Genomic DNA, 26087 nt, shown 5'->3' with positions numbered 1-26087 from the left:
AGTCCCCAAATATCTAGCACTGCAGAGAGCAAGACATTAAAATCCTCCATATCTAAAGCTCTTATATTTTTTGGTCTTCTCATTCCCTTAGTAATGTTGCTTCCTCCCTTTTGTTGGCTGCCTAAACAGTTTATTGCAATGCTCGACTAAACTTTTAAGTCCCCGGAGTGCTAGAAATGTGGGGACTTAAAGAAACTGGCACTGGGGAAGCTAGAATGTGTAATGATTTTAGTGTTGGACGATGACTCTGGAAACTATGGAAACCCACTGGATAACCTTGGGCAAGTCATACTTTCTCAGTCTTGATGGAGGGCAAAGGACACAGCCAAGAAAACTCTATGAAAACTAAAAAAATCTTACTTGGGGAGGCAATGCACCATTAGATTTCTACCATCACTGGTCAGCTGAACACAGGCAATCGGGGTAAGAACTCTGGGAACCGATGTCTGGGGAAAATACTCAATGTTTCTGCAACCATGCACCAGCTTGTCCACACAAGCCAGTCCTATAAGTTTAGGAACTGAAATAAACTTTCACACATGTAACTATATCACCTGAGATTGACTATCTCCAATGGGAGACAGTGGCACTATGGGCTAGCTCAGGGGTCCCCAAACTAAGGCCCGGGGGCCACATGCGGCCCATCGAAGCCATTTATCCGGGCCCCGCCCCCTTCCTTGCGAGGTGCGTGCCTTCCAGAGTTTTTCTTGTTTATAATAGTATTTGAATTATTATTTAATTAATAATTAATTATCAAGGGGGGGGGTGCTTTGCTAGTGCTTTTGGTGCAAAAAGGCAGAAGGGGGCTAGACTAAATGGCGCAAGGGGTCTCTTCCAATCCTCTTTTATTATTATTAGTATTATTATTATTATTATTATTATTGACACAAAGACACAGTATAACACAGCAAACGAGATATATATGCTGGATTTCGTATCACAAAATCACAAGTTCCCAAGCGTTTAGGGCTGTGTGGTGTACTATTATTATTATTATTATTATTATTATTATTATTATTATTATTATTATTATTATTTTACTATGACACAGCAAACAAGATAGATATGCTGGATTTCATATCACAAAATCACAAGTCGAACAATTCCCAAGTGTCTAGGACTGTGTGATGTATTTTCGGATGATGCGTGCAGATCCCAGTAGGGTGGCCTTTTGCAGTTGGCAGATCGTGATTTTGTCAATGTCTATTGTTTCCAAATGCTGGCTGAGATCTTTTGGCACGGCACCCAATGCACCGATCACCACCGGGACCACCTGCACTGGTTTCTGCCAGAGTCTTTGAAGTTCAATCTTGAGGTCCTGATAGCGGCTGAGTTTTTCCTGTTGTTTTTCGTCAATGCGACTGTCACCTGGGATGGCAACATCCATGATCCAAACCTTTTTCTTTTCCACAACTGTGATGTCTGGTGTGTTGTGTTCCAGAACTTTGTCAGTCTGGATTCGGAAGTCCCACAGTATCTTTGCATGTTCATTTTCCAATACTTTTGCAGGTTTGTGATCCCACCAGTTCTTTGCTGCTGGAAGGTGGTACTTGAGGCATAAGTTCCAATGAATCATTTGGGCCACGTAGTTGTGCTTCTGTTTGTAGTCTGTCTGTGCAATTTTCTTACAGCAGCTGAGGAGATGATCAATGGTTTCATCGGTTTCCTTACACAGTCTGCATTTTGGGTCATCAGCTGATTTTTCGATCTTAGCCTTAATTGCATTTGTTCTGATGGCTTGCTCCTGGGCTGCAAGGATCAGGCCTTCTTTCTCCTTCTTCAGGGTCCCATTCGTGAGCCATAGCCAGGTCTTCTCCTTATCAGCTTTTCCTTCAATTTTGTCAAGGAACTTTCCATGCAATGTTTTGTGGTGCCAGCTGTCAGCTCTAGTTTGTAGTGCGGTTTTCTTGTACTGGTTTTTTTGTCTGCTGTGCTTTGAGGAGTTTCTGATTTTTGACTTCAATCAAAGCAGGTTCTTCACTTTGCTTGACATATTCTGCCAGGGCATGTTCTTCTTCTTTGACTGCTTGTTTTACTTGTAAGAGTCATCTGCCCCCTGATCTTCTAGGCAGATATAGCTGGTCAACATCACCGCGAGGGTGCAGTGAATGATGAATGGTCATTATTATTATTATTATTATTATTATTATTATTAACAACATTGAGGCTGAGTGGCCAACTGTCAGGGGTGCTTTGCTTGTGCTTTTGGTGCACAAAGGTAGAAGGGGGTTGGACTAAATGGCCAAAGGAGTTTCTTCCAACCTTCTTTATTATTTTTATTATGATTATGATTGTTATTAACACTGAGGCTGTATTTGTTCCCGTTTGGGTTTTTTTACTTCAAAATGTGCAGTGTGCATAGGAATTTGTTTATAGTTTTTTTCAACAATAGTCCGGCCCTCCAATGATCTGAGGGACTGTAAACTGGCCCCCTCTTTAAAAAGTTTGGGGACCCCTGGGCTAGCTCATACTATACCCTCCAAACCCCAGGAAAATGACAAAAAAAAATTATGCTGAACCCTAAAGTAGAAGGGATGTGGCGCAGGCTGGAGAGCAGCTGCAATGAATTACTGCAATGAATCACTCTGACCAGGAGGTCATGAGTTCGAGGCCTGCTCGGAGCCTATGTTTGTCTTGTCTTTGTTCTATGTTTAAAGGCATTGAATGTTTGCCTATATGTGTAATGTGATCCACCCTGAGTCCCCTTTGGGGTGAGAAGGGTGGAATATAAATGCTGTAAATAAAATAAATAAATATGTTGTCACCTGTGGAAGTTAATAGTGTTGTTGGGGGAAGAAGGAACTAACCCCATTCCCTCTGCAGTTACCCACCTCTATCCTAAGACATAGAGAACAACCAGACTGGGTGGGGGATGAGGAAAAACGAGGCCTGATCAAATTAGAATGAACAGCAAGAATTCTAAAAACAGGAGCTTTGAAACTATAGCACTGACCTACTTAGTCCAGAAGTCGTGTCTGCATTAAAACTGACACACAATCCCTCATACGCAGCAGATAACAAGGCAATTTAGACTGCAATCCGATACAGGCTCACTTAACACTTCACACTACACAGTTGAAGCCCGATGATTAAACAACAGGGCATTGGGCACATCTTGACTGTAGAATTAATGCAGTTTGACAACACTTTAACTCATGGCTCAATGAAAGTTAAAGTGGGTCAAACTGAATTTAGTCTACAGTGTAGATCAGGCATGGGCAAACTTTGGCCCTCCAGGTGTTTTGGACTTCAACTCCCACAATTCCTAACAGCCGGTAGGAGTCCAAAACACCTGGAGGGCCAAAATTTGCCCATGCCTGATGTAGATGTACTATTGTCCAGTGGAACCCTGAGTGGTGCAGTTTGAGGTGAAGTGCTCCAAATTCTCAGGAATTAAAGTGGAATCATTGTGGGGTAAGTAGATAATTGAAATGAGCTTGGTAGGAAGATTAATTGAAGCCAGTGGTATATTCAGAAAAATGTACAATAAGCAGAGACAATGAAAAATAAATAAATAGAGATATCCTTTCTCTTGACATTTATGCATTTGATTATTTTCAAAATGTTCCAAGGATAGAAGATTATCCCAGAATTCATGTGACTCTAATTTTCCAGACCTTAGAGCAGTGATGGCCAACCTATGACACGTGTGTCAGCACTGACACGCCTAGCCATTTTTGCTGCCACGCTGCCACATGCAGATTGATTGGATGACTTTGTCTTTTGTGGCCAAATTTGATGCGATTTGGTCCAGTGGTTTTGTTGTTTAGTCCATGGGAATTATGCACATCACATTTATATAAAATTATTATATCATTCTATTATTATTGTAATATATTATCATATTATTACTATTATATTATTATTCATTATTCACGACTACATTGAAACTAAAATAGAGAGAAATCAGCATGGAGACTGCAAGAGGTACCATAGATTGTTGTACATGGAAATAATGGTAGTAAATAGTTTTTGATTTATTAAATACAGTTATATATTACAATTATATATTTTTGTTATTTAAACTATACATATTGCGAAATTATGGTTTTTTTCTCAAAGTGACACACCACCCAAGTCATGCTAGGTTTTTTGGTGAATTTTAGCACACCAAGCACAAAAGTTTGCCCATCATTGCCTTAGAATATTTAAATAGGGAAGAGTCTAGTGACACTTTAAAGAAAAATAATTTATTGTGTTCAATGCAGTCAATGAAAATGTACATCATGGTGTATGTGAGGGACATTGGGTTTTTCAGATGTTGAAGGAATCCCTGTAACACAACAAAACAGCACTACACGTCAACACACTCCACAAGCTTGGAAAAGCCTGTGATGTCTCAGAGACCCTTGAGTCATGACCCCGCAGCCATTATGGATCAGACTGAAGAGGATATGGGGTTTGTGCCACCTCAGCAAGATTCTGCTCCCTTCCAGATGTTCCCTGTTGACAGTTTGAGCCCATAGCTAATTACGAAATCCCTTGAAACAGAGCCTGGTTTCCCGGACAGTGCTCCTTTTGATAGGAGATTGTTTCTGAAAACATTTCGCTCTGAGAAGGAGAATCGGAGATGAAGCGCGAGATTAGCAGAGAGAGAGGACGCTAATTAAACCGATTCCCTTGAGAGTTTCCAGGGAGGGCTGCATCTGGCAAGTTGTTGTTTTCAGTCCGTTTCCCTTGGGAAAAAGTGTTCAGGCATCTGGTTTGAGGGGAGATTTGAAGTCCCATAAAAGTTCTGCGCGCAGGCTAGCCAGCGCGGTGTCAACATGTCAGTTGGAAGGTTAACATCGACTCTAGTTCCTGCGGCGCGCTACTCTTGAGTAGACCGCGCGTTGCATCTCGTCTCCCTGTCAAGACTGGACTGCAGATCAGTTCCACCACGACCAACCTTGCCTTGCTTTGTTATTCCAGCCTTGGACATTGAACCTGAAACTCTTTGAATGACCTTGCTTTATTCCCCATTCAAACTGCTTGGAAGTTTGAGTGTGTTTCGGTTATTGGATTTAAAACTTTGAACTCTAATACTGGACATCTAACTTTATATTATTGGACTATTTTTGACCTTTCCTAAAAGGACTATTGCTGGACTATATACTCTGCTTATTTTTGTTTGACTCCTTTATTGCTTTAATAAAGATATTAGATTGTTTATTGGCCTCCATGTCTGGTTTCCAGTGCTCGCGCAGCCTAGAGGCATCACAAAGCCAATATTTTGGACTGTTGTTCACAGAATTCTCAGTTGCCATGCTGGTTGAAGGATTGTGGGACGTGAAGTATAAAAACTTTTCCAAGCTCTATCCCCTCCTTATACATAAGCCATCCAGTCAAACATTTCCAGCCATTTCTTGAAATGGTAGGAGATAAAGGAAAGGTCGACATCATCTTCTTGAGAGGAAAACTTTTTTTTAACTCTTACAAAGCAATCCATGCTCCTTCCTTTCACCTCTGAAATGAAAATATGGCAGTGTTTGACATGTTCTAGAGAGGGAAAGGCTCAGCCAAAGAGCAATGGTTTAAAAAAACATTTTATAAAGAGCCCCTGATGTTCTTCAGAGTCAAACTATAAAGCAAAACCCAGCCCTCTGCTTCACCCAGGCAGCGTTCCCGAACTTGGAGATTGCATAGCATTGCATGGCAAGAAGGGGCAGAGCCTGCCTCAGTGAGCAAGCCTAATACTTCAAGAAATGCACATTAAAGGATGCTCAGTTGAGTGCAAAGCTCTTATTAAAAGTTAACGAGGCCAAGTTGTTCATTCTCCTGAAGGTCTGCGCCTTCCGTCTCTCAGGCAGTGTCTTGTTAGGCGAAAGGGGAGCCATTTAACAAGGTAACTTTCTCCTCTCCACTTCCCAGTGACACATTTGCCCCATCCCCATTTTTTTAGCATTGCTGATCTCTCTAAACATTGGGACAGCTTGTTAGGAAGTCACACTGGACAAATCATGAGCATTAAAAAAAACTAGGGTCTCAGAAAGTGGTGAGAAAATCGAAGTTGGGAGATGAGATGCAATGGGATCACAGCCACGTACCCTTCAATGTCCAATTTTAGTCAGCAACCCATTTTCCAAGAGCATTCTTTTGAAAAGCATGCTAGGCATGATGCACCAGCTCACCCATAGAAGTAAGGGAATCAGAAAACTAGACAACATTAAGTAGGGGCATGAGTAGAGTTTGGAAAAATCAAGGTTTTTTTTTAGGCCCGGGCTGTGGCGCAAGCTGGTCTTTGATCTATGTTAAAAGGCATTGAATGTTTGCCTTATATGTGTAATGTGATCCGCCCTGAGTCCCCTTCGGAGTGAGAAGGGCGAAATATAAATACTGTAAATAAATAAATAAATAAACTGCAGATCCCAGAATTCTCTTCCTAGCTAGATCCCAGAAATTTAAACTCATGATTTCCTATTTCTAGCTTCTAAACCAACACCAGATGTCTTCTCATTGGGTCACTGTCTTGTCTTCACACCTTTCCCTGAGCAATTTTCCCCACCCACGCTGCTGCCCAAAACAGTGAGCTATGACTACTCACCTGCCTACATTTCTAATCTGCTGCTATTTCTAGGTATGAAAAACTTCCTGGCATTTTTCATTAGGATTCTTTGCCTCTTTAGCAAGTGAAACCCCCTGCCCTTCAACTTCTTCCATTTCCCAGGCATCAGGCACTGTTTTAATTAGTCAAACAATAATGGTAAAAAGGAAAAGCAAACATAATCTGGCACATTCAAGAAACATCTTGCTCTAGTCCAGGTATAGGCAAACTTGGGCCCTCCAGGTTTTTATGGACTTCAACTCCCACAATTCCTAACAGCCGGTAGGAAGTTGAAGTCCAAAACACCTGGAGGGCCCAAGTTTGCCCATGCCTGTTGTAACCACAGACTTTTTTCTTCCTGCAGCTAAGCCAGTATATTTAAACTGGTATAGTCCACCAAGAGGATTTATTTATTATTTACAAGCAACATCAAAATACCTACTTTGAAAACCTCTGGGGGTTGGTGCTCATCTCCATTTCTAAACTGAAGAGCCGGTATTGCCCGTAGACTCCTCCAAGGTCATGTGGCCATTGGCATGACTGCATGGAGCGCCGTTACCTTCCCGCCGGAGCGGTACCTATTGATCTACTCACATTGGCATATTTTCAAACTGCTAGGTTGGCAGGAGCTGGGGCTAACAGCGGGCACTCACTCCGCTCCTACGATTTGAACCTGGGACCTTTTGGCCCACAAGTTCAGCAGCTCAGTGCTTTAACACACTATGCCATCAGGGGCCCCTTTTACACTGCCATCTAATCCAGTTCAAAACAGATAATCTGTATTTTATAGACAGTGTGGAAGAAGCCTAAGTGAGGCCTAACTCTGCCTGTCCCCTGGGCTGAGTGGATTGCTAGGAGACCAAGTGGGCGGAGCTTAGCCTTCTAACTGGCAGCAACTGGATAAAAACAATTATTCCTCTCCCTCAAATTAGGATTTTATTTTTCTTTTCTTTTTGTTGTATGAACGTAGAGGCATGGATGAGGGGTTGTGCTGCCAAGTTTAATGTTTCTGGGATGTGTCGTTTTGTTGTTTTGTCCTAGGCCGAAATTTCATTACCCTTTTATATATATATAGATTTATTTACAGCATTTATATTCCACCCTTCTCACCCCGAAGGGGACTCGGGGCGGATCACATTACACATATAGGCAAACATTCAATGCCTTTTAACATAGAACAAAGACAAACAAACATAGGCTCCGAGCGGGCCTCGAACTCATGACCTCCTGGTCAGAGTGATTCATTGCAGTGATTCATTGCAGCTGCTCTCCAGCCTGCGCCACAGCCCAATTCCAGCTAAACACATCTGCTTTCAAAGACTCTTGGCCTATGAATCTGCTGGGTACGGAGCGTGAGAAGCAACCCCTTTTGAAGATGAAGGAGCAGGAAGGTGATTAGAACAATGACAACAAATTACCAGATCCTGAATCAAGACCTGTCTGCCTTATCAGGAAGTTTGAATCAATACATGCCCCCCTTTCATAGAGATTTTAACTGAAGGACATGCATCAGCACATATTGCCCTTGACGTCCCCAACTATTTTATTGAGGGACAGTGTTCATTAGGCCGTATCCACATTGTAAAATTAATGCAGCTTGAAACCACTTTAACTGTCATAGCTCAATGCTATGGGATCATACGAGTTGTAGTCTACCAAATAGTACAGGTGCCTCATCAAACTACAACTCCCATGATTCCACAGCATTGAGACATGAGTGTCAAACTGCATTAGTTCTACAGCATAGATGTGATGCAATCTGGATACCAACATTCATCTAACAGAACTTTGGTCTTCACTGGAATAACTCCTTTGCTGGCAATGCGCAATCAATGGTCGTGAAGATCTTCCTTTCAATCCCATCTTACTATCTGTGTTTGGCATTCTTTCCACCCAATATAAACAGAAAAACTCAGATTTTGAGTCCTAATATACTTCACCAGGGGGCCCAGGACAGCCCTCTGGAAGCATCATTTTGAGGTTTTCAGACTTTTTATGGTTTTCCCATCCATTTGAAAAAACTGAAATGCCTCTCCCAATGCTTGGTAATTGGCAATAAGAAGTTTAAGCTGCAAGATCCTTCTTTTTTCAGTTTTTGGCTTTGGCATCATCTACTACTGCAAAGTGGTAGCAGAGAATTTCTCTGAACCGAATCTGACCCATAGGCTGACAGAGGTTCTTCACACTTGCTGTAAGCTTCTGGCCTTCTCAATCTCCTGTCACAGTTTCTGACGCTCGGCTGAAGACAATTCAAGACTCAGACTGGTACCAAGGGTCTTTATGCATGGCGGCAACCAACTAGACTTGGCTATTAGAATGATTGTATAGAAAAAATAATGCTAGGAGAATAGAAATTCAGTGGGATAAAAGGTAGATGACAAAAATGGACAGATAGAAGGCAGGCTACTACATGGAGGGAAATTCAGCATGATTGTATATGTCAATACATCCATGGTCACTAGAGCAAGAGAAAGCGGATTTTGTAGTGTGGCTGAAGGAAGATTACAGCCTCCCATGATTTACTGTGCAAATGTCAATTTGATTCAGTGTTTAAGTAGCTACTTAAGTATGCAACATTAACAAATAGACAGTTTGCCATGAGGGGGTGCATAGAAAACCGAGCCTTGTATACAACTCATATTTACCATTTCTGTTCTTTACTATCTTCGCAGGGGTAAAAAGCCATGCAAAGTTAATTTAGATGCTATTCTACCTTATTTTATTATCCTCTCATTACTGGACACCTCAAATATATTGTAATTGAGATTATTCCTTCATATTTGTTAGTTTGGCTTTCTGCAAGTTTTATTAGAAAGAAGAGAACAGATAAAGTCTTGTTGAGGTTTGCAAAAGAGGGTTCCTCTTTATGACCATCTAGTTTGGTGGAAAGAGAGAGTAGATGAGAGAAGATACTAGCATCTAGATCCAGGGAAGACACTGTACATATGAAATACCTAATCTATACAAATATTGATCTAACTCCTATTGTTGGTCAACTAGAATAGATACATTAAAGCAATGTACTACACGTTCCCATAAAAGAAAACTTTTTTTATCTGACATAACACCTCTCTAGGACTCTTCAACAGAAGTTGAGCATAGAATCATGCTGGAAGACCTACAAATACCTTGAGAAGTATTCTTTCTAAGAAGCTCTAGGTGTCCAACCTTTTGGTCCTCCAAGTGGACCCAACTCCTGGAGGATCAAAGGTTGGACACCACTACTCTAGGTCATGCTGGAGAACCTAGAGATTCCTGGAGAAAATATAATAATCAAAACCATGAATAATCTGATCCATTAATAATCAAGTGTGCAAAAGTAAAACCAGCAAAAGTGGAGGAGCAATGATAAATTCCATTGATTTAATTTGTTTAGCTGAGCCTAACAGTTAGGTTGAAACCATCGTTTACTTAAGCAAACACGTTTTCAAATAACAAGCTGAACCCAAGGCGACACTGAGAAATCAATCCAAGTTGGTTATGTGACTGGGCCTGATTCAGGCAACATGCAATATCAGATCGCTTTGATGCAAAGGAAGACTTCTATGATGCTTCAACTAAAAACTGCATGGCAATGAATGTATTAGAGGCAATGCATGGGAAGAAATGTTGTTGATGCAGAACCATCCTCAACCAAGGGAGCTCCTAAACCTACCGTTGACAGTGAGATGCACCCAGCTGCCGTTGTGGAACGTGTCGTACTGCTGATCCAGCATAAGCACTTTGCACTCATACCAGCCCTGGTCCTCAGAGCGAACCTGCTCAATGCGCAGAGATGCCTTGTCATGAAGATTGGCACGGCCTACAAGAGAGCAGCAAAATGGAGATTAGCAGAAATTACAGCTACGTTACGACACTCGCCATTTGTACCCAACTGTAGACAGAGCAGACGGTTCAGCTGGAGTATGGTTCCAAAATTGAATTGGAAAGAATATCCACTATTAGTAGTTTCCCAACCAAAAAACAAAATGGGTTTTTTAAAAATCAGGTCAGCTTCCTGGAAAGGACAACAGACACCACGATTTTGCAGATTTCAAACTTTCTAAAGTATTCCAAAGGATTTTTCTGTACAGAAAAACAGGTGTTTGTTAATGCTGAAAATACAGTAGAGTCTCACTTATCCAACATAAACAGGCCGGCAGAATGTTGGATAAGTGAATATGTCGGATATTACTAGGAAAAGCCTAGTAAACATCAAATTAGGTTATGATTTTACAAATTAAGCACCAAAACGTCAGGTTATACAACAAATTTGGCAGAAAAAGTAGTTCAATATGCAGTAATGCTATGTAGTAAATATCACAATGTATTGAAAACATTGACCACAAAAATGCGTTGGATAATCCAGAATGTTGGATAAGCGAGACTCTACTGTATGTTTCTTTCACAGGAAATAGTGTTGTTAGTGTGTGTGTGTGTGGGGGGGGGGAACGGGTTGCACAAAGAGTTTTTCAATGCAGAGAAATCCTCTTGAACACTGGCATGCTCAAATATGGGGATAATATTGCTCAAAATATTCATTTTTTTCCAGCAATAGGGAAATACTTAAAATTTATGGATGAATCAACCCTGAACACGCATAGGAAAACTGTATTATGGATGAAAAAGACAGTTTCCCTTTGGTCATTCACCATCAACACATCAGACTTGTGCATTAATTTCAACTGTGACCATTTTCCAGGAATTGGTGCTATAGTTACACACAACTTAAGAGAGCTGGAGTTTAGACCTTCGGATTATAAAAGGTTTTTAAGAAGCCCCCACCACATCAAAAATTAAGTAATTTTAAGGGCCTTTATAAACATACATAAAACATTGATTTTTGCTAATGCTTTTAAAAGCTGACATAGTTTAGGACAGGGGTCTCCAAACTTTTTAAGCAGTGGGCTGGTCCACAATCCTTCAGACTGTTGAGGGGCCGAATTATCATTTGAAAAAAAATACAAACAAATTCCTATGCATACTGCACATGTCTTATTTATAGTGCAACAACAACAATGACAAAAGAACAATACAATATTTAAAAATGAAAACAATTTTAACCAACATAAACCTGTTAGGATTTCAATGGAAAGTGTGGGCCTGCTACTGGCTAATGAGATAGTCAAGTGAATTAGGATTGTTGTTGTTGTTGTGTGCCTTCAAGTCATGTCAGAGTTTGGCCGAGCCTAAGTCTAAAATTAATTATTTATTTGCTGCATTTATTTACTACATTTATATCCCACCCTTCTCACCCCGAAGGGGACTCAGAGCAGCTTCATGTACATACAATATATTATATTATTAGCATAACACAATATTAGCATTATATATTACTATATTGAACTATACCACTATACTATTATATAATATGTAATATATATATATATAACATATAATTAATATTATTATATGGCATTACGGTTAGTATTATATTGTATAACATAAGATTATTATCAATATTATATGTATATACAATATATTATATCATTAAAACTGATATAAAAATATATTATAAAACGGAGGGCGGGGGCCAGGTAAATGACATTGGAGGGCCACATCCGGCCCCCGGGCCTTAGTTTGGGGACCCCTGATTTAGGACCTCTGCTTTTTTTTTTTTTAAGTCAGCCTGGTGGCAAAAGTTCCCATTTTCTAGACCCAAGTAAATAACTTTCCCAGTTCTGCCCCTAATTTTACCTTGTGGTAAGACCTGATTAATTTTTTTTGTTATCTAGGACACATTTGCATATATCTGGTGGGATATATTAGACAACGTAACAGGAATTAGAGATGACAGGACATATTACTTCATTGATCCTCTCCATAATTCTGTTGAGAACAATAAGAGGTATGTTAGGAAAGAACTATTATTATGGTAATCGGCTCCTCAACTGTGACAATGCTTGGAAATCCACCTCTCATACAATTCTTAGTCAACAGAGGAGGAAAATATGGAATGCAGTGATAATGAATAAAATTGCAGTGTATAAACATCCTCCGGAAGAAGAGAAAAACAATGGAGACATTCCATCACAACTTTCATTTATTCAGTGTTGGAACAAATAGAGGCCCTTGGGGTTCACACCAGAACAGAATGGAGAATGTAAAATAACAAATTAGAATACTAGAATATTTTATAGAGCTTCTCTTCCTACCTCTTTATGTCCTTGTCTGACATTGAAAAAAAAAATGGCACGTAAGATTACATTTTCATTAGGGCAATGATACATATGTATTTATGATTATTATGATATTGTTAGTGTGGGTTGTTGAAGCTATCATTCTTCAAGATTCAGGTCTTTCTTCAGAGTCTTTTCAGTAAAGGTGGAAATCACAGGGTCATTTTTGGTCTTGTTCCAGGAGAAAGGAAAAATATTGACTAGAGATAGATAGGCAGAGTCTGCAATCCTAGCTATCATAGGAATGCTGGAATGTGTAATCCAAGAATATCCTCAGGGTCACCTGATTCACAGCCTTGTTTTATCCCATTGTTGATATATCTGTCAACTTTCAGGTGCTGTTAGATTCCAGCTCCCATCAGTTCAGCCAGTATGAGTCAACCATTAGAGCCAACTGGAGCTAGAACCCAACAACAATTGAATTCATTTCCCCAGTTCTAAGACAAAAATTTTCAAATGGGTTGTAAATGCACCTTGTCTTGTCATGGATACAGACATTTGCTTTTTATTGAATGGGGACATTGGTCAACCTAGTTCAGCTATGTCCAAACTGGGGCCTTCCAGGTGTATTGGACTAAAATCCCCATTGGCATCAGCAAGAGAGGTCAGTGATGCACTTTGCAGGGTGACAGTTATGTGAAGCATGAGTTAACTAAATTATTGACCTAAATTCCAGGTTTTCAGGTTGAGTGTCCTCTTATCTGAAATATTTGGGACCAAAGGTGCTTCGGAAGATTTCTTTTAAAGAATACTTGCATATACAGTAGAGTCTCGCTTATCCAACATAAACGAGCCGGCAGAACGTTGGATAAGTGAATATGTTGGATAATAAGGAGAGATTAAGGCAAAGCCTTTTAAACATCAAATTAGGTTAAGATTTTACAAATTAAGCACCAAAACTTCATGATATACAACAAATTTGACAGAAAAAGTAGTTCAATATGCAGTAATGCTATGTAGTAATTACTGTATTTATGAATTTAGCACCAAAATATCACGATGTATTGAAAACATTGACTACAAAAATGCGTTGGATAATCCAGAACGTTGGATAAGCGAGTGTTGGATAAGGGAGACTCTACTGTACATAATGAGATATCTTGGCGTGAATCCATGCCTCCCAGCATTTCATAGATCCTCAAAACTCTCTGTCTCTCTCCAGCTTCTCACCACATTTGTTTTCTATGTGTGTGACACATCTGACGTAATCTGATATGAGATACATCTGATATCGGAAAGAGGATGCCGAGCTTGTCCATCTCTTGATATAATCTAACAACAGGGCTCTCCTTACAGTCAGAATGAGGAAAGCAAGCTCAAACAATATCAAACCTTACATTTTGCCCAAGTCGAGAAAGTGAGGTCAGGAGCAGATCCAATGAACCTTTGACTAGTGCCCTACCGTCCTCAGCTGCATCTCCATCTCTGCCAAACCTGCCGCTCAAGCAAAAACAAATCTACAATGTTTTGAGAGTGCTGATTTAATAGGGTAATTTGCATTCCTGGATGGAAATCAGGGATGCTCCTGACAGCTTGTGACCGTAGCAAGCAGTCATCCGAGCTCATGGAAAAGAGCAGTGGCCTATGGCAGAGCTGGGAGGTGGCTGAACAGCAGCCTCTTGCTCAAAGGATAATGGGCATATTGAACTGGAGTCTTCATATTTCATTCAATACATTCTCTTTCTGTTATCATGAGTCCCTGAGCTTAGAAATATTACTTTTGAGGGCTAAAATTCACAGTTTGCTATGCTGGCCAAGGAATTCCAGGAGCAACCATCCAAGCACTAGTCCAGTAGGTTCAAACGCAAAGGGGAAGCTATGGGTCAAATCCAAAATAAAGAGTTAATAACTGTTGAGAGGGCCTTGACCACTGTGTTTCTGAATGGCAGGGGATTCGATTGGATGGACCTTGTGGTTTGTTCCAGCTCCATGATCATATGATTCCAACTCACAGACTCTCCTCCTGATATTTATGGATGTGGGATCTGGACAGTGAAGAAAGCTGATAGAAAGAAAACCGCATCCAATGAAATATGGCACTGAAGGAGAGATCTATGGATCCTATGGACTGCCAAAAAAAAAAACCCAAAGAAATGAGTCTGTGATCAAACCAACCCTGAACTCTCCCTAGAAGTCAAAATGACTAAACTAAGGCTGTCATACTTGTGACACATCATGAGACAATACGATTCGCCAGAAAATATGATAACGCTCTTTCCATCATGTCTCCTGTATCAATTTAATGATATAATAATATAATACTATACTAGTATTATAATATACTAGCTGTGCCCGGCCACGCGTTGCTGTGGCGAAGTATGAGGCCCCTTCTACACAGCCGGGTAAAATGCACACTGAAGTGGATTATATGGCAGTGTGGAGTCAAGATAATCCAGTTCAAAGCAGATAATATAAGATTATAAATGGGTTATATAGCTGTGTGGAAGGGCTTTGAATCTACACTGCCATATAATCCAGTTAAAATCTGGTAATCTGTATTTTATAGGCAGTGTGGAAGAGGCCTAAGTGAGGCCTAACTCTGCATGTCCCCTGGCCTGAGTGGGCTGCTAGGAGACCAAGTGGGCGGAGCTTAGCCTTCTAACTGGCAGCAATTGGATAAAAACAATTATTCTTCTCTCTCTAATTAGGACTTTATTTTTCTTTTCTTTTTGTTGTATGAATGTAGAGGCATGGATGAGGGGTTGTGCTGCCAAGTTTAGTGTTTCTGGGATGTGTAGTTTTGTTGCTTTGTCCTAGGCCGAAATTTCATTACCCTTTTATATATATAGATTGCATATACATGTAATATTATTAATAATATTATGATGTAATACAATGTAATAATAATTAAAATTCACTATTATAATTTTATATGTATATTACATGCAATATTACTAATAATATTGTAATACAGTCGTATAATATATATTGTACTAGCTGTGTCCGGCCACGCGCTGCTGTGGCGTTGTCTGGTGGTGTTGGTGAGAAATTGTTGAGGTAGTGGTGGTACTGAATGTCTGTTGTATGGCTGTCTTTATGTTTAGTATGCACACTGAAGTGGATATGGCAATGTGGAATCAAGATAATCCAGTTCAAAGCAGATAATATAAGATTCTAAATGGGTTATATAGATGTGGAAGGGCCTTGAGTCTACACTGCCATATAATCCAGTACAAATTAGATAATCTGTGGAAGAGGCCTAAGTGAGGCCTAACTCTGCCTCTGCCCTGGGCTGAGTGGGTTGCTAGGAGACCAAGTGGGCGGAGCTTAGCCTTGTAACTGGCAGCAATTGGATAAAAACAATTATTCCTCTCCCTCTAATTAGGACTTTATTTTTCTTTTCTTTTTGTTGTATCAACCTAGAGGCGTGGATGATGGGTTGTGTTGTCCATTTTCGAGGTTGTGGGGTGTTTAGTTTTGTTGTTTTGTGGGTCGCCGTGATGCCATCACTCATTTATATATATAGATGTATATATACTTGTAAACCGCCCTGAGTCCCTTTCAGGGTGAGAAGGGCGGGATATAAATGTCACAAATAAATAAGTGTGTATGTGCTGCCAAATCATCTGTTGACTTATGGCAACCCCATGAATTCTGTAGGGTTTGCTTAGGCAAGAATACTCAGAAGTGGTTTTGCCTCTACATATAGCCTACAATGCCGGGTATTGCTTGGGGTCTCCTATCCAAGTACTAACCAGAGCTGATCCTGCTTACCTTCTAAGACCAAATAGGATCTGGTACTAGTGGGGTATTTACGCAGTAGGGAGAAAGGAAGACTGCAACACAGGTGGATCAATTCAATCAAGGAAGCCAAGACTCTGAGTTTGGTTTGCTGATGACCAAGGCTCATGGAGGCCTCTCATTCATAGGGTCACCATAAGCTGAGGCCAACTTGGTGATAAATAAAAACAATGAATCATGAGATCCTGGAGAGAGAAGTAAACTTGATATTTAAAAATGGACCAGGGAAGTCTGGCTTTTGGATCCATCCAGAGATGGCCTACACTCAAGCTTTCCAACCCCGAGGCCCATGGGGGAGGCTTGATCTAGCAGGCTGGTCCCACTGCCCCCACAATGTCAGTTCTCATTTCTTTTTCCCCAGCTCCACAAGAGTGCGGCTGTCCAGAGAGGTTTAGCACACAGCGTGAGCAAGTAGCAGCAACTCCCCCCCTCCTGAGGATGTCATGCAAGGTTTGCAGCACACAGGTCCCCGAAAGCATCCCTCGGAGCTTTGTGCTGCAGCTACGGGGCGGCCGCAGGAGTCGGCACGGAGGGATCAGCAGCCCTCCTTTTCAATGCCTAGGCTTCTTTTGGCCCAGACAGCCCAGCTGGCATCTCTCTGCCGCTGCTTAATTAAAACCAACCAGGCGGAAAGAATGGAATTTAAAAAACAAAATAAAAAGAGGCAAGAGATGAAGAGAGTGAAATAGAGAGGGAGGGGGCAGAGCGAGAGAAAAAGCAAGCTTGGCCTGATCTGTGTATTAACCAGCCAGGCCAAACTGGACTCAAGCCGAAGACAGATGTACCATTTTGCTTGTGGCAGAGGTCATTTGAAAGCATCTTCACTCCCTCCTGGAAATAAGATAAGCTTTTTTTCCCCCTTCCTGTTCTGATAGCAGGAGGGAAATGGGACTGAGAAATAATTCTTTATATTTCATAGGTAAAGGTAAAGGTTTCCCCTGACGTTAAGTCCAGTCATGTCTGTCTCTGGGGGTTGGTGCTCATCTCCATTTCTAAGCCGAAGAGCCGGAGTTGTCCGTAGACACCTCCAAGGTCATGTGGCTGGCATGACTGCATGGAGCGCCGTTACCTTTTTATAACTATGTATTGTATGTGTTTTTAACTTGTTTTATTCTGTTTGATTTGTTTTATTGCTTGTTTTATACTGTTGATGACTGGGTTTGGCCCCATGTAAGCCGCCCCGAGTCCCTTCAGGGAGATGGGGCGGGGTATAAGAATAAAATTTATTATTATTATTATTATTATTATTATTATTATTATTATTATTATTATTATTATTACCTTCCCGCCGAGGCGGTACCTATTGATCTACTCACATTTGCATGTTTTTGAACTGCTAGGTTGGCAGGAGCTGGAGCTAACAGCAGGCGCTCAAGCCGCTCCCGGGATTTGAACCTGGGACCTTTCGGTCTGCAAGTTCAGCAGCTCAGCGCTTTAATGCACTTCACCACCTGGGCTCCTTATATTTCATATCTAGTGAAGAAAAGCTATCAGTGCTTGGCACAGATCAGCTAACAACCATGATGTCTTCTCATAAGACATCTTCTCTTGAATATTCCCACCACTGCTACATCCTGTGAGTGAAGCTCTATTCAATATCATTCATCCCAAATAAGGACAGGAGGGGTGGGGGTGCCAGAGCGAAAACTGGGGGAGAGGAGCTCTGTACCCACTACGCCTTTCACCAGAAATGATCATGTAGTTGCTCTGGAGGACCTAGAAAAGTCTTAGATAATTTCTCTAGAATTTGCTAGTCCTTCAAGGAGATTCTTTGGTAACCTCTGGTGGAAGCATGTCATGGAATTGATGGGAAAATATAGTCAATTCCTAGAGAGGATTCTTTTCCCCAATGCATGTAGGTTAAACTGCAGGAACTGGCCACATAGGTATTGCAGTCATATTGTACTCTTCATTCTCCAAAAGAAATATGTCAGACACAGTTACCTTGGGAATTTGAACACAGCAAACTAAACAGCTTTAGATGTGGACGATTTCCACCTTATCACCCCATAAGGTATATATGGATATTGTTTAATGTATTTGCGCTGTTACTTTTGTAACGTTGTGAGCCGCCCCGAGTCCCCATGGGGAGATGGTGGTGGGGTATAAATAAAGTATTATTATTATTATTATTATTATTATTATTATTATTATTATTATTATTATTATCAGACATTTGGGGACTGAAGGAAAACTCTATTTGGGTAATAGTATGCTTATGGTGACTTTTGCCAGCCCACAGCTACACCTCTATTACTGTGGGGCTTTTGGGGGTCCCAAAATAGTCCTTGGAATTACACTTCTCCCAGATCTGTTGGGGAGCTACTCTCACTCTTCAATGAGTCCCCAACTATCAGTTTCCATGTCATAAGTCCATTCGTTCCTATCAGAAGCTGAGCTGAAATTCTGTTGGACAGCTGACTGCTGAGATTCCTATCTCAAAGTGCCAATGTGAGTGTAGCTGTATTATTTCTCATTTTTAATATCTTTTACAAACCATACACCCAAGGACTATCTTTCATTGGCTGGTTGATTTCACTTGTATATCCCACCTTTCTCCCATAATTTGGACTCAAGGTGGTTTACAACCAGATTATCTTTAGGAAATAATGGCACAGAGGAAATCAAACGAAAATAACATCGAAATTAAAATATTAAAGCACAATCGAAATAAAGGCAATTAAATACACAATAAGCAGCACCTGGCATGTACTCATTAAAAACCTCTTAGCAGCCAGTCAGTTGCCAACTAAATAAAAAGGTCTTGAATTGCTATGGGTGTTTATTTGGAAGCAAGTACTGCAGAATTCAATGGAGCTTATTTCCAGATAAATGAGTGTAGGGTTGAAACATAAAGAGTATATTCTCGAAACCTGAGTGTTATTCTAGGTACCTCCAAGCAGCCAAATCTTATTTTCCTGCAACCTTGCAATCCTGAGATCAATTTGCAACTAACCTAGTAGTTTGAAAACATGCAAATGTGAGTAGATCAATAGGTACCACTTCTGCGGGAAGGTAACGGCACTCCACGCAGTCATACTGGTTACATGACCTAGGAGGTGTCTATGAACAACGCCGGCTCTTCAGCTTAGAAATGAAGATGAGAACCAACCTCCAGAGTCGTACATGACTAGATTTAATGTCAGGAGAAAACCTTTATCTTTACTGAATCTCATAATCAAATACAGACAGCTCTTCACAAGTGCAGCTTTAACTTTTGAAGATATGGTTATTCAAGCTTTGATTGGTTTTAAAAGCCCCAATGAAAGAGAGTTCCCCTTATCTCACAGTAGTCAGTGCCAAGGCTGAATGGCTCTTATCAATGCAATGTTCACGTTTGCAATCATTTTTGGTTTGCCTTGTTTTAAGTGACAGTAAGGCTTAGAAAGTTATTATTTCGATTATGTTGAGGTATTTGAAAAGTTATTTGTTGTCATTGCTTTATGTAATGCTAAAATAACTTGTTGTACTGCTTGCCGCTCTTCTACTACTTTCCATTGCTTTTTTAAGTTGAAAAGCCATCACTCCAAACTGATCAGAAAATCATACAAAATCTGAAAAACTCTTGTCAACACACTTCTGGAAAATGCTTTCCAAAAGTAACCAATAACAAGTTCAACAAGTTCAGTCTTATGCTATGTATATGTCATTACTTCTGGGGAAGGTAACAGCTCCAACAATCCACCAAAGTAAAAACCCATGATTCTTTGAGGTAGCCCTAGACAATTTAGTCCATGGTACAAAATGCTGAGAGTTGTAGCACTTGTATAACAACATTCAAAAGGCCAAATGGAGATGGCCAATTTCTCTATGGTTTGAGAAAGCCCAACTCACCGGCATATTCTGGGTCCACATGGGGAGGGTAGAACCCAAATTTGATGAAGATGGGTATAGGCACTCCAAACTTGAACCACTCCACCACGTAAGGAGGGGGCTGGCCTGTAAGCGGATGGATCACGTCGCATCCTAGAATCACACTCTCCCCAGCACGAGCCGTCACAAACTCGGGTTCCTCCCTTAAGCCGTGGGCACCTGGAAAAGTGAATGAGAGAAGAGTAACAAAAATCAGTGATTGCCAAAAAGCCATTCTGCCAATCTTGACGAGAAACTGGCAGCAGCTGGTCTTACATAACTTTGAAAAGCCTTCTGAATCACCAAGATGCTGATTGCCAAGACAGTGAGAAATGAAAGGTGGGAAATCAATAAAGAAAAAGGCACTGTGAGCTAAACTTGGCATACAAGACAAGTCAGTAACTCTTGTTTCCAGCAGAAACCGTATTTTCACTTATGTCAGAATTAAATGGCCCTGCAATGTTGCTTGACCTCCTCACTCCCCATGTTAGCCATGTCATGGTCAAAAGGAGTCTTAATGATCTCTTCCCAAGTAGAAAAAGGAGCAGGGTTTTTGGCAAAGTTGTAGGCCATGTTTCAAAGGAAGGAACTGGCAAAAATCCCTCTTGAGTGTTCCTTGCTTTAAGAAACTCTATAAATTCGTGGTCAACATAAATTGGCAGGTGGCTTTGTTACAATGCCTGATACAAGAAAGCAACCTGCTTTATGAGGAAAGCACCAAGACGACTTTCCCCTTCACTAGTTTTGTGTGGCAATGCTAGTAGTGCCCTTGCACTAGATGACAGGTTTACTTAGCTGAGCCTTAGGGAGCTGCGGTATAACAGCTTGAGGCATCAAACCATTTAACCTAGGCTGAATCTAGACAGCCATATGCACTCCAGATTCTCTGCTTTGACCTGTATTATATGGCAATGTAGAACCAGCCCTAGGCAACTCTGGAGTAGACAGCCTTTGTGCCTCAGAAATAATTTGGACAACAATTCCCATAAGCCCCAATCAGCATGGCCAAAGGCAAGAGGTTATTGGTGATGCAGACTAAAGCATTCAGAAGGTACCAGATTGCTTATCCTAGTCTACAATAATAAGACCTTATTCATGACAGTCTCCTAATATGTGGCCCTTCTCCTAATTAGCTTTGACCCCTCTGGAGGACCTCTGACTGCAAACACAATTTTGAAAATTTATTATTTATTTATTTATTTATTACAATATTTATATCCCGCCCTTCTCACCCAACAGGGGACTCAGGGCGGGTTACAATAAAACGCATATATAAAAATTATACAGTGCAATATAAATCAGTTAAATAATTATTATTAACTTACATCAGTATTCATAAAACACATTATAAAATACAGGTAGGCGTGTTCAGTTCAAAAAACTGGGTTTGTCGATTGAGTTCCAGCGTACATGATAATAATTAATGCTGCCAATTATTATTCATTATAATACCATTATAAGTGGTCTCAAGGTCAATGCCCAACTTGCACTTGGAATACTCTGTTTCCTTGCCCTTGGAAAGCTGGGGGAAGGGGGATTCCTTTCAGAAATTATAGGTAAAGGTAAAGGTTTCCCCTGACATTAAGTCTAGTCATGTCTGACTCTGGGGGTTGGTGCTCATCTCCATTTCTAAGCCGAAGAGCTGGCGTTGTCCGTAGACACCTCCAAGGTCATGTGGCCGGCATGACTGCAAGGAGCACGTTACCTTCCAACCGGAGCGGTACCTATTGATCTACTTACATTTGCATGTTTTTGAACTGCTAGGTTGGCAGGAGCTAGAGCTAACAGCGGCCGCTCACGCCGCTCCCGGGGTTTGAACCTGGGACTTTTCAGTCTCCAGCTCAGTGCTTTAACACATTTCGCTACTGGGGCAAACTATAGTTCCCATAATTCCTCCACCAGCACTAGCATAGAGGACCATCTACCCAAAAAGAGACTAAATCCATAGCAAACATGTAGGAATAAAATGCCAGGGCTCCAAGATAATGTCTTCTGTTCAGAAATGGAGAAAGGAGCAAAGAGGAAATGGGAATAGACACCTGTATGCTCATAGGAAAATGCAATTATTTCTGCAAAAATAAGATGACGGATCATCTCTTCCAAGGTGCAGGAGGAGGAGACCTTGTGCCCCCGGGGGTTTGCTCCCTAACCTCCGAGGGGAGTGGCGGCAGTTGCAGAGCCAGCCTCTCTGCATTGCTCCAAGGTGACCTTCCCGAAGAGGCTCCCCCACTCCCACCGCACAATTCTCCCAGCCTCTCCTTCTGGAGAAGCAAAAAGGAGGAGGAGCGAAAACCACCGGCAAGAACTGTATGCTTCTTTCCTCACTTTAGCCTCTCCGCATTGCCTAATAATACTTGCAGGGAATGTCTCTCCTCCCTGTAGCAGGAGAAGCATCCATTCATAAACCATTCTGCCTTTCTGTCCAATCACCGGCAAAGAGCTTCGAAAAATCTCGGGAACAGGCCTTTGATGGGGAAACCGCTGACGCAGCCAGGGTCGCAGCACAAGTGGTGACAGCATTGTTAAAATAGCAACAGGATAGATTACAGTTGCTGCTACAACTGGGGGGGGGGGGTGTCCGATATCCATTACACACACACACACCTACACCTGCTGCCTCCACAGGCACACCTTACTCGAGCTGGGGATCCAATTGCCATTCGATAAAGAAGAATCCACAGTTAGACTCGCATATTCACTAAACATATTTAGCTAAGTCTAACACACTGGTGGTGGCGCAGTGTGTTAAAGCGCTGAGCTGCTGAACATGCAGACCAAAAGGTGCCAGGTTCAAATCCCGGGAGCGGAATGAGCGCCCACTGTTAGCCCCAGCTCCTGCCAACCTAGCAGTTCGAAAACATGCCAATGTGAGTAGATAAATAGGTACTGCTCCGGCAGGAAGGTAATGGCGCTCCATGCAGTCATGCCGGCCACGTGACCTTGGAGATGTCTACGGACAACGCTGGCTCTTCAGCTTAGAAATGGAGATGAGCACCAACCCCCAGAGTCAGTCACGACTGGACATAACGTCAGGGGAAAACCTTTACCTAACCTATTTAGTGTAATGAATAAGAATATATGTGAATATCCAAAGTATCAGAAAGTCTGGTTGGCAGTTCCAAGGTGTTTTAAATAAGCAGATCAACTAATGTCACTGACTTCTAGGGTTTAAACTGTGCTTGCTGGCTCTGCTCATACATACACACAAAAACATACAACTGCATGTACATAATTGGGACCTTATCACATTGGGAAATATTTAATTTCTGAGACTGAGGATGATTTCCATCACATGACATTTATCCCATCCCATAGGAGCCGCGGTGGCGCAATGGGTTAAACCCTTGTGCTGGCTGAACGCTGACTTGAAGGTTGGCGGTGTGAATCCGTAAGACGGGGTGAGTTCCAATCTGTCAGCCCTAGCTTCCCATGCGGGGACATGAGAGAAGCCCTCCGCATATTTGGGCATCCCCTGGGCAACATCTTTGAAGATGGCCGATTCTCTCACACCAGAAGCGACTTGCCTCAATTCGCTTCTGACATGATAAAAAAAACCCCATCCTGTAGGTAATCCATTGAAATCTGTCTACAAAATATTGCAGAAATTGAGTATTTTTAGACAATATTGTAATCATAGTAGAGTAGAGTCTCACTTATCCAAGCTAAACGGGCCGGCAGAAGCTTAGATAAGCGAATATCTTGGATAATAAGGAGGGATTAAGGAAAAGCCTATTAAACATCAAATCAGGTTATGATTTTACAAAGTAAGCACCAAAACATCATGTTTTACAACAAATTTGACAGAAAAAGCAGTTCAATACGCAGTAATGTTATGTTGTAATTGCTGTATTTACGAATTTAGCACCAAAATATCACGATATATTGAAAACATTGACTACAAAAATGGCTTGGATAATCCAGAAACTTGGATAAGCGAGGCTTGGATAAGTGAGAGTCTACTGTATTTGAAAAACTATGCAGTTTTCCATCACTGAATTGCTGTTTTTTATTTCTGCCATTTCTGTTTAGGACATCAAAGGAGAAAGATCTCCAGGATTGAAGAAATTGGAAATTGCTGCTCTGCCTCAATATATATATATATATATATATATATATCAACAATCTGCACAATTACTTCCTCTGTTGTATCTGTACCGAAGCAACAGACTGGATGATGGTTCTGGGTTTACACAGCCTTCTTGGCATGAGATTAGAGAAAGAAAGAACTGGGTGTCAATAGCATAAAAATGACTCTGAATCAAAATTTTCTGGATAGTCATTCTCTTATACAATGGAAAATGGTCCCAAAATCCATAGCCAGAATAGGCAAATGTTGACGGATTATGAGAGATTCAATCCCAAAGCTTGTAGAATGCCACAGTAGTTCATCTATGTTGTTAGGGCTGAATCACTCTGATCTATCTTCACAAAATTGTTACAGGATATAGGAAAGTGCACATATCCTGCCTAGAATTGGAAACATCAAGAACTAAATGTAACTGGCAAACAGAACAATAGACTCACTGCAGAAAGAAAGCCAGTATGGTGCAGTGCTTGTGCGTGGATTATGACTTGATTCCCGGCTGAGCCATGGAAACCGAATGGGTAATCTTGGGAAAGTCATATACTTTCAGCCCCATGAAACCTCATGATAGGGTTGCTTTAGGATCACCATAAGTCAGAAATGACTTAAAGGCATACAACACAAGTGTTGTCTATGGCAGAAATGTGATGCTTTGGAACCCAGAATTTTATTTATTTCTTTTTCGTTATTCAAAGGGCAACCAAGGGCATCCTATTCTCCTGCTCTGGGCCATTTGACCACTTGGACAGGGGAGCAAGAGCCTTCCTGCGTTTAGTCCTGTCTTTCTAGACCGGGAACAGGAGCTCCACGATAGAGCAGCTGGTGCAGCCGGGTATGTCACTTCTCATCAGGGCTGTCAAATGAAGCTTGATGGAGCGTCTGCAGAAAGAGATGGAGGGGAGGGAGGGCAGTCCCAGGTTTAATATGCACAGAGAAAGACCAGAGAGTATTAACTCACAGCAAGAGCGCTCTGACATGGAAGCCCTTTTCCCAAGCTGCCTGCAACCCCAGATGTGTGGGGTGATGCAGATGTGTAGAATGGAATGACCTCTGTGTTGGGGGAATGGCACTAGGACAGTGATGGCCAACCTATGACACGCGTCACAGCACTGACACGCCTAGTCATTTTTGCTGACATGCTGCTGCATGCAGATTGATTGGATGACTATGTCTTTTGTGGCCAAATTTGGTGTGATTTGGTCCAGTGGTTTTGTTGTTTACTCCATGGGGAATTATGCACATTACATTTATATATATATATATATATATATATATATATATATATATATGAGAGCCCCGGTGGCGAAGTGCGTTAAAGCACTGAGCTGGAGACCAACAGGTCCCAGGTTCAAACCCTGGGAGCGGCGTGAGCGGCCACTGTTAGCTCCAGCTCCTGCCAACATAGCAGTTCGAAAACATGCCAATGTGAGTAGATCAATAGGTACTGCTCCGGTGGGAAGGTAATGGCGCTCCATGCAGTCATGATGACCACATGACCTTGGAGGTGTCTACGGACAACGCCGGCTCTTCAGCTTAGAAATGAAGACATGACTGGACTTAACGTCAGTGGAAAACCTTTACCTTTACCTGTGTGTGTGTGTGTGTGTGTGTGTATGTGTGTGTGTGTGTGTGTGTGTGTGTGTGTGTGTGTGTATATATATATATATATATATATATATATATATATTCTATTATTATTCTATTATTATTCTATTATATTATCATATTA

At 41.3% G+C, this 26087-nt stretch overlaps 1 protein-coding gene across 7 annotated transcripts in view; it reads right to left on the bottom strand.

The window, feature by feature from the left end:
• Positions 1-26087, bottom strand: part of igsf9b (immunoglobulin superfamily member 9B) — a 166147-nt gene that overhangs the window by 89436 nt on the left and 50624 nt on the right. For all 7 annotated transcript variants that reach the window (XR_010000399.1, XR_010000400.1, XM_016994963.2 and 4 more), the window contains exons 2-3: positions 20257-20454; positions 10179-10325 (exon numbers count right to left, since the gene is read on the bottom strand). Coding sequence is in view for 5 of the 7 variants with exons in the window: in XM_016994963.2 (XP_016850452.2) it covers positions 10179-10325; positions 20257-20454 (345 nt within the window). In the remaining 2 variants the exon portion in view is untranslated. The remainder of the gene's footprint in view (positions 1-10178; positions 10326-20256; positions 20455-26087) is intronic.

This window comes from Anolis carolinensis, unplaced genomic scaffold (genome assembly GCF_035594765.1).
Source record: "Anolis carolinensis isolate JA03-04 unplaced genomic scaffold, rAnoCar3.1.pri scaffold_8, whole genome shotgun sequence".
NCBI classification, from domain to species: Eukaryota; Metazoa; Chordata; class Lepidosauria; order Squamata; family Dactyloidae; genus Anolis; species Anolis carolinensis.
This window is presented reverse-complemented; position numbering and strand designations above follow the sequence as displayed.